Below are 15,320 nucleotides of genomic sequence, written 5' to 3' on the forward strand. Positions count from 1 at the left end.
AGTGCTGATGGTAGCATTTAAAACATCATGTCCTCCAGTGCCCCACTGAATTACAAAGAAGCTGGCCTTACCTTTGGCTATCGTTGGCATCTGAAAAGCAATGCTGATTACTCCCACCAAATCTCCCAGTGGAATTAGGGATCTCAGAATTGACCGGATTCTGATGGCTTCCCCCTTACCAGCATGAATCAACTACATGAAGGAAAACAAAGGAACGTTAGAACAACTTCATGAAATCAGTGTTACAATTCCATCCAGAAAATCTGAAGAATGGGTCTCCCCATCTAAAATAATTTTCTGCTAATTAATTATACGTATAAACTTAGACCTCTCACAGAATTTGTTATTTTAGGCTTAGAGACAGATATTTACTCGTCCACACAGTAGTGCTGACATCAGCATACGCCAAATCATGTACTACAGCATAGGCCCACTGGTTTAACCATCAAAACAGTAGTTTTTATCCTCTGCAGGGTACTAAAATACACTGAAAATCTGATAAGGCTACAAAGGCTTACCTTGCAAAATTACATATAAATACCTATTGTAACATGAATAAATACAATGAAATCATTATCTTTGGACCCAGAACACATAGTAATATTTATGACTGATTTAGCCTCTTTCTTGCTTTGGGATGAAAATGTAATTGTATCCTTATCCATATTCCATACTGATTTCTCCCAAGGAAGGGTTTAGGATATAGTGGGGGAAACGTGAATATGAATCATAACAGGTTTTTGAGGCTGTCACTGGCTAATGGACGACCTGTAAAGACTGGATACGATATGTCAAGAACCTCAGCAAGGCTCTGGAACAGACCACAGGCTTTCGGAGTGGGGGATGGGGGGGGGCACCTGTTTCCTTCCCCACAAGGTGAGAAATACAAGTACAATCTCTGTCACATAGGAGGTCTTCAACCAATCGATACAGAAGATGAATAAATTTCAGAAGTGCCAACTTTAGCGCCTTACTGAGTCGCTTGTTTTTTTTCCTCCTAGTTTAATAGAGCACAAAATTTCCATTTATTGGCATAATTTCCTGGTTCCTTTGATCTTTCATGTCAACTGAGAAAAGAACAGATACTGGGAGCATGAAGTTTTTTGTATGCAATCACCTCCAGCATACAAACAGGCTCCAAGTCCTTCTAACATTCTGACATTTCTCCACGCTGGGATTCCTCTCTGTTCACAACAAAAAGTTATGTCAAGAAAACATGAAAGTTTTTTTTTTTTCTTTTAAAGGCTTTCTCTGATTTTATTTTTCTTAATGTTTATTTTCGAGAGAGACCGAGTGTGAGGGTGGGGGTTACGGGCAGAGAGAGAGAGAGAGACACAGGATCCGAGCTCTCAGTAGAGAGCCGGATGCAGGACTTGAACTCAGGAACCGCAAGATCATGACCTGAGCCAAAGTTGGACGCTGAACCGACTGAGCCGCCCAGGTGCCCCAAGAAAACATGAAGGTTTTAACCTACAGCCATGAGAGAAGGAGACCAAAACAAAAAACGAAAAAACAAAAAAAACAAAAAGAAAAAGAAAAAAGAAGTAGAGAAAAATAAAACACAACACGAAAAAAAACGCACAAAACCCCCACAGATCCTAAGCATATGTAGAAAGATGTGATTTGTAAGCAACAGTCCCATGGGCTTTTCAGTTTAGACGTGTATCTGACATATGCCCCAGCACTGTTCACTGTGTTTCGATCTCTGTGGTCTTTCCCATTCCCAGGCCATGAAGCTAATTTTATGAGCCTTTAAAAGCTAGCACTTTTAAAATGAATACGACAGAATAAAACAAAGCCGGTTAGGGTAAAATAAAGTACAAAACATCTGAATGTATTACGGAGTAAAAGTAAGTACCATTCCAGGAGACTTCTAATTTCTTCTCCGTCAGAACATTTTAGAAAACGCCAATCCATAGAGCCTGAATAGCTGTTTCCATCTCTGTAACCACCCGCACTCCCACTTTCCCCTAAACCAGTGACGGGCATATGGCAGCTCCCTCAGAGACGAGATACTGCGCACCAAGAAAATGACTCTTGTTGGGAGCTGTTGCTCTCTCTCTCTCTGCATGCACTAAATTAGCAGAGGAAATTTATAGGAAAAATGTATTCTTTTCTTCTTCAAGTACAGGGAGGCTGAATGCGTTTGAGAGATATAGATGTAACTGGCTATTCCACTAATGACTTGTACTGAAATCTCATTACTAATTTTACAACCAAGGCATTTCCAACTAAATAAACACTTGTTCAGCAATTAGGCGGCTGCTATTATTTTTAATGGAGCGTGGAGATTATTGGTTTTGGATGCCGTTATGATGTTTGCCGGCTATGGATTGTTTTCTGTTTTTATTTATTTATTTTGGGAGAGACAGAGACAAGCGTGAGTGGGGAAGGGAGAGAGAGAGAATCCCAAGCAGGCTCCCTGCTTCCAGCACAGAGCCCAACGCAGGGCTCGAAATCATGAACCGTGAGATCATGACCTGAGTCAAAACCAAGAGTCGGACACTTGACCGACTGAGCCAGCCAGGTGGCCCTGTGGATTCTTCACATAGACGGATAAGCCAGGATCGCTGTTCTTGGGCCCCAAAGCACTTACATGCATTTCAGGAGCACAGCGTCCTAAGAGGTCAATCAAAGCCGCATAAAACGTCATGATGGCATTCCCCATGTGGATAGTGTCATCCTCCTCCTCTTCTGTCTCACTTTTGTAGATTGTTCAAAAGAAACAGAAAGCAAAGGAAACATGATGATAAAATGACACTTCATGTTTATTACATACTTCTTGGAGAAAAGGGATCCCCAAGGTAATTCATCCTGCCTCTTCTGCTACTTTTCATGTATGTGATTAATTTGTAGCTTGACATTTTTAAAGGCAAGTAACAACGAGTTAAAGACCAGACACCAAGAATACATTTGTGGGAACTTTAATACTGAGAATCCCTCAAACGAAAAAAAGAATTGCTAATTTGTTGGAATCTGCTTATTTCTAGAGGCAGACAACCTTTGTTTTAACAAAGAAAATAACTAATGGAAAGACTTGGTAAGTTTAAACTTACTTTTTTTTAAGCTTATTTATTTATTTATCTACAGAGAGAGAGAGAGAGAGAGAGAGAGAGAGAGAGCGAGCGCATACAAGCAGGGGAGGGGCAGAAAGAGAAGGAGAGTGAGAAAGAATCCCAAACAGGCTCTGCACTGTCCTCACAGAGTCCAATATGGGGCCCAAACTCACAAACTGTGACATCATGAGCTGTGAGATCTAAGCTGAAACCAAGAGTGGGAAGCTTAATGGACTGAGCCAGCCAGGTGCTGTTTAGAAGACTTTTATAAATAGCTTACATCTACAAAAAAGGTGACAAAGATCTGTCCTATAAGATAGCAAATGTAAAGCACCTAGGACAGTGCTCGGCTCAGAAAAAGTACTTAGAAATGTGTTATCTTTCACTTACTATCTCTTTACCATGTACTCTACCCCACCCAGCCACTCCCAAATAATCCAACATGCCTCCCTCCCCATCTCTGTGAGAAAAACAAAGACTTCATTATCTTGCTAATGAGGGACCAATCTAGATGGCCTTGGAAGATCACATCATTCACCCCTCCCTTGGTAGGTGGCTCAGCTGGACCTAGCAGTCTGCAGGGTAACAGCAAGGCCTTGTTGACCACATCCTCTTGGCATGCAATGCTGCTCCCAGGGCGCTGTGTGCCCACTCACTAGTGTGGTCCTGGGCCAGAGATCTCTTGATATATTTTCCACTACTTAGAGAAACTGAGGGCCACCTAGCTCCTCTGTGGCTAATTGATAAACATGTAACATGATCTGGGAAGACTCCCAGTCTGAAACCACCTTGGACTTGACATAGACATCTAGGCCTAGTCTGTGTATACAAGAATGAGGGTCTGCAGGACTACTCTGCTTGGAAATTTGCCTCCAGTAAGCCCTACATTCTATCTTTTCCAGGGGGGTCAGTAGCATGGGAGTAGGATCTGTTAGCAGGACACTCACCGCCACAGATAAAAACTGTGAAGCAACATGCCTGGGTTGACTCATGTCCGTTGCTGGAATCAAGTATTAATAATGTCTACTATGTAGAAATGTAAGGTAGCTACTGCCTCCCATATCAGCCATTGTACTTAATCAAGCATTTTGCTCCTCAGAATGACAACGCCCCCTTTTCTGGGCTTTACCACTATGCCAGTTAAGTCCCCCATTCTCTTGCTAAAGGTCTTAATTTCTTACTATTATCTTGAAAACTCATTCCAGCTAGCTTCCCACCAAACCCTACTACAATTTCAGAATCTTGTCTGCCATGGTTTGTAATGACTCGCTTTGCCATACCACCCTACCCCCCCGGGAAAAAATTCACAAAATACATCTCCTCCAAACAACCTAAACTTCTCCCTGCTACATTCACCCCATCTTCCTTATTTTCTCTTTATTCAAGCTATTCCCACAGCAAATTCCATCCATTCTTCTTTTTTCATTAATTTTTTTAAATGTTTGTTTATTTTTGAGAGAGAACAAGTGTGAATGGGGGAGGGGCAGAGAGAGGGAGGCAGAATGCAAAGCAGGCTCGAGGCTCTGAGCTGTCAGCACAGAGCCTGATGCAGGGCTCGAAGTCACAAACTCTGAGATCATGACCTGAGCCAAAGTCGGATGCTTAACCAATGGAGCCACCCAGGCACCCTGCATCCGTTCTTCCAAGTCTAACACATTGGATTTTCAAGGGCAGAAATCATGGGTACCAGAGGATTCTATTGCAATTGACAGAATACAAATCATATTTTGTAAAATTTCAAGACAAGGAGTATAATTTGCTCCTAAGAGTATATATATTAGACCTACAGTGTTTTACTGGATCCGCTAGTTGGTGAGGGACCATCTCGAGAGGGATCCTCGGCTATTTTTATGGCTTCTTCCATTGCTGCAAGAAGACCGTTCCCACCTTCCCCTCTCAAAGCAGGACCGAAACACTCAGGCCTCCGGATGAGCAACCTCACCACAACATTAGCATTCTCTTCCACGCTCTCCCCTAAAATCAAATGAGGAACAAGAACAAACAAACATTGGTTACATGGACATTCTGAGCCAAGAGATGTTATATTAGTTCATTTAGATTTAAAGAAAAATCACTAAAACCAAAGGACATAGTCACTAATAAAGCTAGAATTCGACTTAAATCACTAGTTTTATGTACACAAGACTCAGAAAGCTTCTTGTACTTAAAATTTGGAAGTAAAAAGCATTACAGATGCATAGTTTTTTCACCCTTGTTAATTCATTATAGGAAATGAAGCCATAAGCCTACCTATTAATTAGGACCCAATTATTCAAATTTACAAGAACTTGTAACTGCCTAAAAATGTTAGTTTAATAATAAAACCATCGCATTCAAAAAAATATTAGAAATTAAATTATTACTGTGAACAAACTACTGATTATAAAATATTTTACTAACTTTTTCTTTACTAATATTTGCTTCTTAGACGAAAATTCTAGGATATATTATTATTTTATGCATCTATTTTTATGCAGTTTTAATCATGACCAAAAAAGACCCAAATCAATTAGTCTTACCATTACAGAAGACAGCAAATCGGAGAAAGTCAAGGTATCTCTCTCCTTCAACTGGATTCCACCCAATATCTGGGTAACCCTTAGATACCAGCATCGGGCAACTCTGCAGTCCACAACCAGCCAAATATCGAACTACCTACAAACAAGGATAAGCAAATGTGTTATCCTGTGGGTCGGAAGTCATTAGATGCTAATACGATACATAATAAATGATATTCTCAAAGGACAGTTTAAAACAAATGTGGTTTTGGGGTGCCTGGGTGGCTCAGTCGGTTAAGCATCTGACTTCAGTTCAGGTCATGATCTCACGGTTCATGGGTTCCAGCCGTGCATTGGGCTCTGTGCTGACAGCTCAGAGCCTGGAGCCTGTTTCAGATTCTGTGTCTCCCTCTCTCTGTGCCTCCCCTGCTGGTGCTCTGTTTCTCTCTCTCTCTCAAAAGAGAATAAAACAGTTAAAAAAAAAAAAGAATGTGGTTTTACAAGTTTTTGTTTTTTTAAATGTTTGTTTATTTATTTTGGGGGAGGAGGGGCAGAGAGAGGAGAGAGAATCCCAAGAAGGCTCCGAGCGGCCAGTGCAGAGCCCAACTCGGTGTTCGACCTCATGAACTGTGACCTAATGACCTAAGCCGAAATCAAGAGTAGGCAGCTTAACCGAGTGACCACCCAGGTGCCCCTGCAAGTTGTTTTTAACCTCATGACAACACATGAACTCTCTTTAGCAAAACCTTAGAATTAAGAAATATTTATAAATCATAACAAAGTGCTATCATCATAAAAATATTTATAAATCAACTCTATGAAAGAAAATGTTCCTAAGTTTCACATCATTTAATTTGAGACTTTTATCTATAAACATATTTGTGCCACCTGGCTGGCTCAGTCGGTAAACCATGCAATTCCTGATCTCGCAGTTGTGAGATAAGCCCCAAATTGGATGTAGAACTTATGTTTAAAAAATTGTGTGTGCATATATATGTGTATATATATATACATATATATATACACATTTATATTATATATCATATGTATTATACATTATATATAAATCACATATATATATATATTATGATATATTTGATAAACTTTAAAAATGTCTAAAGACCCCTCACCCAGTATAAAACCTGAATCCATCGGAGATACTGAAAGACCCATCTGAGATACAGTGACATTTAGAAAAGTGAATTCACTTTCAACATGGTATTATCAATTTAAGTTTGTATTCAAATACCTTGGGTTCAAATCTTTTCTGCATTATTTACTGGATCCTTCTGAGCCATGGTTTCACTCTCTATAAAATTTGAGCAAGTATTACCTACCTTTTAGTATTACTGATTTTAACACATTGAATTTTCTGCTTATCGTTGCCTTTTAAATTACTGTTTTAAGTGAATGTTGATCCTTGGCAAATTTCATAACTGGTCCAGTTTTAAAAGAAATCCCTGTGTTATTATCAATGGCAGTAGACTGCCAGTCAAGCAACTTATCAAATTAACCCAGATCAAGTTAAATCGGCTTGAAAAAGAAATAAACAATCTAGCTAAAAATATTTTGTACCAAATTTAAGTATAATTTATGTACAACAAACTCATCTATTTAAAGTATAAGTTCAGTGATCTTTGAGAGATTTATGCATTGGTAAAAACACAGCACAGTCAAGATGCAGAACATTTCTATCACAGGGAGCCTGTGGGGCTCAGTTGGTTGAGCATCCAACTCTTGATCTCAGCTCAGGTCATGATTTCACAGTTTGTGAGTTCGAGCCCTATGTTGGGCTCTGTGCTGAGAGCATGGAACCTGCTTGAGATTCTGTCTCTCCCTCTCTCTGCCTCTCCCGCTTTCTTTCTCAAAATAAATAAATAAACTTAAGAAAAAAATAGAACATTTCCATCACTCTTCAGGACCCATCCATCCCTCCCTGCATGTGGATGCCTTGACAATCTGCTTGGTGTCACTACAAATTAACTGGTCTATTCTAGAACATGCAATCCATGTATAAAGATATAATGTACATGCATGTGTGTGTGTGTGTGTGTGTATATATATATATATATATATACACACACATATATATAGTATGTAAATGTATAAATGCATATAAGTATATAATTGTATATATATGTATATAAAGATATGTATGTCGTTCTGTGCCTGGCTTATTTCACTCAGAATAATGATTTTTAGAGTCATTTACATTGCAACACATGTCAAGACTTCATTCCTTCCCTTTGCTTCATAACAGCCTTCCACCGCATATGGAAATAGTCTGTGCTTCCTTATCCATTCATCACCTGATGGACATGGTCTCTAGTTTTTGGCTAAGATGAACAATGTTGTCAGCAATGTCCACACCTTTGTGTGGACATACATTCCTATTTCTAATGAGCAAGTACCTATGAGTGAGAGGGCTAGGTGTGCGTTTAGGACAGGGATACATTTAATTTGTGAAGAAACTGCCAACCTGCTTTCCAAACTGACTCTACCATTGTTCATCTCAACAGCAACAGGTAAGAGTTCCAGGTGCTCTGTATCTTCCACAACATTTGGTATGGTCAACTTTTTAAATAGTAGCCAATTTAATGCGTGTGTAGATAAAAAGATTTTAGGGACGCCTGGGTGGCTCAGTCGATTAAGCACCCAACTTCAGCTCAGGTCATGAGCTCACAGTTCATGGGTTCGAGCCCCATGTCGGGCTCTGTGCTGACAGCTTAGATCCTGAAGCCTGCTTCCGATTCTGTGTCTCCCTCTCTCTGCCCCTCCCCTGCTTGTCCTCTATCTCTCAAAAATAAATAAACATTAAAAAATATTTTTTAAAAATAAAAAAAAAACAAAAAAATGAGAGAGCGTGCACGACTCACTAACCTTATTGCTATGGTAAGGAGTTGGTTTCTAAAAATATGCAAACATACAGATTTTAGTAAAATATATTTGCTTTAAAATATGATTTTAGACTATAAATATTAAACTGTATTTACAGAAATATAAATAATATGAAAATGTGTATTCATCTCTATAATATACAAATATGTTTTTGTTGTGTGGTTTTTGTTTTCCTTTGGAGAGAGAGAGTGAGCAGGGGAGAAGGGCAGAGGGAGAGAGAGAGAATGTTAAGCAGTTTCCACGCTCCGTGTGGAGTCTGACGTGGGGCTCGATCCCAGGACCTGAGAGGCCTGAGAAAATTGAAACTTAAAAGCTTAAGTTATGGGAAACTGAAACCTAACCAAGCTTAACCAGCTTGTTCCGCTTCTGTACAATTGCTTGGTGCGCCCATGTATTCCTGATCAATCATTATTGCCTGGCACATCCGTATATTCTTGATCAACCATTGTTACTTGGCACATCCGTGTACTCCTGATCAATCATTGTTGCTTGGCACATCCATGTGTTCCTGATCAATCATTGTGATACCCGTACCCCCGGTTGTGGTCTGACCTAAAGGCAGGAACCAATCGAATACTGTTAAGTGTCCAACTTTAAACACCAACCAATTGCAGCTCTGTAACTGTGGAAAATTCCTGATTTCCCCATGACTTGTTTGTACCTGTCTATAAAAGGGGTGTAAAAACCTCTCTCAGGGCCTCTTGGCGTCACCGGCAACGGGGGCGCAGAGGTCCAGGTTCGAACCTGCAATAAATGACCCTTGCTGCTTAGCTTTGACTCTGGACTCTGGTGGTTCGTTTTTGGGGGTCTCTTAGACTCTGGGCGTTTCAGACCCTGGGATCACTGACCTGAGCTGAAATCAAGAGTTGGATGCTCAACTGACCGAGCCACCCAGGTGCCCCTACAAATGTGTTTTTTTTTCAACTGTTGGAAAGAAAGCAGCAAAGACAAGAAAGGAAACAGAGAAGAGGTTTCAATCTTAAATGGCATGAGCATGAAGGGCTAGACTAAAAGGTGACTTGGAGTGAGTGGAAGGGTGTCAGGAAAAGAGCCAGGAAGACATAAGGCAGAAGAATACTGCAGATGGAGGGAGCAGTGAGCACAGGGTCCCTGAGGCAGGAACGCAATTGGCGTGGCTGGAGCAAACAGAAAAGATGAGGAGAATTGCAGGAAATGAGATAAGACGGATATGCGAAATCAGATGGGTCAGAAGCTATCACAATGCCTTTACTTGAAGCGAGGCAGGAAGTCTCTGGAAGAATTGTAGACAGGATTAATAAGATCCTTTCAGGAGGCTCACTCTGGCTGCTAAATAGGGGAGCAAGGGAGGGACCGGGGAGACTACTTAGAGTGCAATCACAACGACAACACTGGGGGGGGGGGGGACTTATCTATGTTCCGGCAAACGTGTATGGGGTTTCAAGTGCTTGGTTACAGTGCAAGGTCTTAATATGTCACGGATGCCTTGCCCTGGAATATATGTCTATAGGATACGAAATGTACTCTGGGATGTTAAAACAACCTTGGAAGAAATTGAAACTGTATGACTAAAACAAAAGTAACAACAGATACTTTTTGTTCATTCCCTTTCCAGAGAAAAATGCATGTGATCAGAGGAAACACTTTATCTCAAGTTTCTTGTTCTTTGTAATTTACAATTATATGCTATAGGTAATATATGTAACATGTTTATAGTACGCAATAGATGTGACTGTATCAATGTAACTATGACTCCATTACAGTTATATTTAAATAATCTTGAGAAACAACTACAAACAAGCATCACACACACACAGGGGTGTGGATGTTGCTTACCTTTTCCAAATCTGGCTCACGCAGAGCTAAGGCCAGTTCATTATTATCCATCACTGATGCGGCTGCCACATCCAGGGGTGTTGAACCTCTCATTGCTGGTGAGGCTGTTAATTCAAACAACGTTGAGACAAAACCCAGATTGTGCGGCAACCATGAAGGCTATATAAAAACATACTTTCCCTCAAAATTTCATTTCTAAATACAACACATACTGCACTAATCTAAAATTAATTTCCATTAAAGTTTAATTTTTAACTGTAATATATTCTTTTTATCTTAAAGATGAAATAAAAGCCACGAATTTACTTACCAAGACCAACACTGCTGTTCTCCAATAAATAGCTGAGATGGTCAAACATAGCTTTTTGATTCTGCCGACTTATACGACAGAAGTAACAAAGAAAACGGCAACAGTTGGCCACCATCTTGGGAAAAGTGATTTCCTACATAAAGAGCATTTAGTTAGCGGTGAGAGCCAATGGTCTTCAGAAAACTGAGTTCAGAAGCTGAGATCCAATCACACTGTCATTCCATGGGTGCCCATGGGTGCCAAGCCTTCGAGACTGAAGACCATCATTTGTCTCGACTTTAACTCACCTAGTCTTTGAGCCATTGAAGAACAAGCCCAGCACTAATTTATAAACCTCATTATCATCAATGAATTGATCTGGAACTAATCTACAGGCAGCACAAACCTAGTCAGCATTCAGGCAGACTCAGTTGTGAGTCCTGACTACCCGTTAGCTGTGCTTCCTCGGGATGATATTCCGTCTCAATGATTCAGTTCTGTAAAACTGGATTAAAATGAATGATAATACTTACTTGAGGTAACATAGGGAAAGTTCAATGAGACCACTTGTGAAAAGTTCCACTACCTGGAACCACAGAAGGGCGTTCTTACCATAGGTGTTATTGTTGTTGTTTTTAAGTTTCCAGGATTCACACCTTCCCTGATTTGCCCGACTTGTCACTGTGATGAGCCCCTTGACCAGAAGGTCTGCATGCTAGATCCCATCAAATACATCTCCCCTGAGGGCCAAATCTTGTTCTAATATACCCCAGATGAATCCCTTGAGTCCCTCCCTAACAGAATACTTTATAAATATCTTTGTAAGTCTGTCTAACTGAACATGAGAAATATGGACTCCTTTCCATATTTTGAAGAATATATCTTAACATTTCCAAAAATACTGAAATATATTTTGCAAATTGTAGGTCATGAAATTACACTGATTCACATGAAGTTGCCTGTTTTATTACTCTTGTTCATTTGGTTTTAAAGAACTTTATTTTAATTTTGAATCACTTAAAAAATTAACTTTATAGTCTTAAAACAAATACTCCAGAGCACCATCTTCAAAACGTGGCCTGGATCAGGAATTTAGTGGAACTCACTGTTGTCTAAATCAAGGGGAATGTCTGGGTCTGAAGAACATGTTTTGTATTTTGGACTTTTTATGTAATGGACATTAATTTATAATTCAGAATTTTGAAAAGTTAGCATAGTATTAACGTTTAAAGTTTCTAAATAACCACTAAATGGGAATAGTTTAGGAGACAGAAAATTACACGGTATAAGATAGAAACTGTTGCCAATATCAAAGGAAAAAAATAACTAGCATATTCAATTCTCAATCTATAAGGTTTTTATTATGGTTTTTTTTCGAAAGCTATTCTTTAAAAAATAGTCCTCCTAAGAAGATTTAAGAAATCCTCATTAAGAATATGTAATGGATGCCCTCAGGAGTCATATTTCTTCGCATCTTAAGAATCAAAGGTTTTCCTTTACCTTGGACTCTCCACCTCCAAGGACATTCACCATGACCTCCATCACCGTCTCGTGCATCCCAAGTGCCCTCATGAGATTAGGGTGCTGGTAAAATACTTTATTATTCATGATATCCCTAGAAAGGACAATATAGGTAGGGGGGAGGGGAGCACAAAGGTCAGAGAAAAATTTAAATGACAATTTATCTGAGGTCCTGATAAATCTTTTGGAAATAATTCCTGGCATGAACAAAAAAGTAAGCACAATCATGATTAAAGTTAATAAAAGCAAAAGCTAATAAGCATAATTAATTGAGTTTTCCTCAAAAAATAATGATAGCCTCTCAAAAATAGTATACAAGTTATCTATTTTTTTTCCATTACAAGAAAGGTACTAAATATGTAAACATTCATCTATATGAAATATACTTTTGGACACTTATTCCTAATTTTATATATATCCAAACATCTGTTCAACCTTCTTTAGTATAGAAATGAGTCACTGTTATACCATGTTTCTATGAAAATTCCCATATAAATTATTGATATAAAAACATCTATGCTTTTCATGTAGGTTATTTTTCACACTATATTCAATATTTGTATGTTTAATAACATTTTGTGTTATCATTCCAGAGAAATGCTTTTTTAAAGGAAACATATTCTCAAAGAGAAACTGAATACACATCAAGGCCAGGTTCAACTAATCTAAATCCAGCAAATTAAAATGGACAATTTGGAAAAAAAAAAAAAAGCAGCAGATGATATCCAAAATGTTTCCCATTATTACTATTCCATTACATATTTTTATAATATGTATGTAAAGGCATTCCTAAGGATATTAATGTTTAGTAGACATTAAAAATAAATAACTCTTGATTTTTATTTGAACGTAAATTAAACCAATATGATTTTTTCTACAAAACACTCCTGTCATGGATGTAACAAGAAAATTATATTGCACAGCCTGCAGGGAAACAAACTTTCCCTTCATATCTGATCTCCTTTGACTCACGCACCTCTTGATTTAGTCATATGCTAACTTATAGGTACTCCAGGCATATCAAGACAATGAAATAGTATGAATCTTGTATAATGATTTTCTTTTGCCTTTTTTTTTTTTTTTAGTTTTAGTTTTTCACTTTTGTTTTTTAATGTTTATTTTGAGAGAGCTAGAGAGCAAGTGAGACAGGGGCAGAGAGAGAGGGAGAGAATCCCAAGCAGGCTCTGTGCTCTCAGCGCAGAGCCCGACGTGGGGCTTGAACCCACGAACCGTGAGATTGCAACCTGAGCCGAAATCAAGAGTTCGACACTTAACCAACTGAACCACTCAAGTGCTCCTAGTTTTTCACTTTTAGTTGGGTTTAGTTCATCTTCAATAACAAGAGTCTTTAGATAGCACAACTCACAAAAATGACGTGGGGGCCAAAGACTAAAATAGGCCAGATCTATTCCGTGCAAGAACATATGGGGTAAAGAAAGGACTCCTTTTCCTTCACGGAAGACAGCAACACATGTAGCAGGAGAACCTTCCATTTTCAAACCACACTTGTAATCAATCACAGGCTGTGTTCTTTCATTAATTGAAATCGTTTTGCATGACCGAACTTTGGAAAATATTTAATTGAAAACTCTTGTTTGCCTTTAGTTCCAAGTAAATTGAGTGGATTTATAATTCTACCAATCAGTAGGCAGGTTGTCACTCATTAAACGTGTCCCGTGAGAAGTATGTCTCATACCACAAAGACGTAACTTTTTGTTTCAGAAATATTTTGTTTTATCACTACTGATTTATGTGTTAACAGCATATATTATCACTATATGTTCATTTGACAAGAAAGAGTTCATTTCCTAGAAGGCTTCCTTTTTCATTTGGTTAAGTAAGATCATTTATGTGCAAGGCCCTTTTGGGTTAGATATAAGTATTAGTATTCAAAACAAGATTCAGGGGCACCTGGGTGTCTCAGTCAGTTGAGCGTCCAACTCTTGATTTCAGCTCAGGTCGTGATCTCACGGTTGTGAGACTGAGCCCCATGTTGGGCTCTGTGCTGAGTTGGGAGCCTGCTTGGGATTCTGCCTCCCCCTCTCAGCCCCTCCCATTCACACGTTGTCTCTTTCGCTCTCAAAATAAATAAATAAATAAACGATCAAAAAATAAGATTCATGTTCATATGATTACAAGGACCATCGAATTTGCTTTTGTTGTTTCGGTTTTTCTGTTCTCCTTCTTTTGTCCTGTTAGTATACTTATTTTTAGTGTGCCGTGATAATGATTTTGGAATAGAACCTTCCAGCGTTATTTTAATGATTTCAAATACTTGATAGTTCCAAGACCAATATACAGTATCATGTTCTGAACTTAGAACGCACGTAAATAATACTACACAATCTGAGTCTTTCTATAATTTTTCTACCCACAATGTTATTTTTTAGGTCAAAGAAAACAGTAGTCATTCCATTCCATTAGTGTTTTGTTTTGTTTTGTTTTAAGAACTCTAGGTTTCTTTAACCCTTTTATTGTTTCTTTATACCCTATTTTATCCATGTCAGTAGTTATTTTCATTCTCCTCTTTAATATTTCTCTAACTAGGTTAACTGTTTTGGCAGAATGTTTGTATTCTCTATCACTTTTCAACATTTTACATTCAATTTCTACATCCAATGTTTAGATATTATTCTTGCAAATGTGATAAAGCTTAAACTTTTATTTTTGTATTTTCATATTCCAGAATTATGCAATCTTGTGAGTGATTCCTATATTTACGCATGTATACATCAGTTACACACTCAATAAAACTTACTGCTTCTCATTCTTTCTCTCTGAATTCCATTTCCTTTTCTCTAATGCACAGCCTTTAGAAGGTCTTTCGATGAGGAACTGTAAGTAAATATTCTGAAATATCTTTGTATTGCCCTCACTCTTAAATATGGGCTATAAACTCTGATCTCCAAATCTCCTTGAAGCACAAGTTCATTGTGAAGAATTCTCAACTGAGTAACACATTGTAAATTGATGGTTATTTTCTGTCAGAATTTTGACTATGGTTTCTCATTGAGTAATGATCTTTAGTTTTGCCATTGAGAATTCCAAATACTGTTTTTTTGTTGCTGTTGTTGTTGTCATTGTTTGTTTTTGTTTTCTTCTGTTTTTGGTAAGTATTCTGGCTTTTCTTTCAGCTTAGTTTTAAGATAGTCTATCACTGGTTTTATGCAGTTTCCCTACATTCTATCCAGGTGGGTATATGGAACTACCTGTACTTGAGGATAATCTGTGAACTTGTGTTCT

General features: G+C 38.4%; 1 protein-coding gene across 11 annotated transcripts in view; it reads right to left on the bottom strand.

Annotated features, from left to right (window-relative positions):
• The window catches only part of RYR2 (ryanodine receptor 2), a 756,924-nt gene that overhangs the window by 199,038 nt on the left and 542,566 nt on the right, over window positions 1–15,320 (bottom strand). For all 11 annotated transcript variants that reach the window (XM_043596215.1, XM_043596214.1, XM_043596207.1 and 8 more), the window contains 7 exons: window positions 12,057–12,171; window positions 10,578–10,710; window positions 10,268–10,371; window positions 5,576–5,711; window positions 4,844–5,030; window positions 2,597–2,702; window positions 72–192 (listed from right to left, as the gene is read on the bottom strand). In XM_043596215.1, coding sequence (XP_043452150.1) covers window positions 72–192; window positions 2,597–2,702; window positions 4,844–5,030; window positions 5,576–5,711; window positions 10,268–10,371; window positions 10,578–10,710; window positions 12,057–12,171 — 902 coding nt within the window. The remainder of the gene's footprint in view (window positions 1–71; window positions 193–2,596; window positions 2,703–4,843; window positions 5,031–5,575; window positions 5,712–10,267; window positions 10,372–10,577; window positions 10,711–12,056; window positions 12,172–15,320) is intronic.

This window comes from Prionailurus bengalensis, chromosome D2, assembly GCF_016509475.1.
Source record: "Prionailurus bengalensis isolate Pbe53 chromosome D2, Fcat_Pben_1.1_paternal_pri, whole genome shotgun sequence".
In the NCBI taxonomy this organism is placed as follows: domain Eukaryota; kingdom Metazoa; phylum Chordata; class Mammalia; order Carnivora; family Felidae; genus Prionailurus; species Prionailurus bengalensis.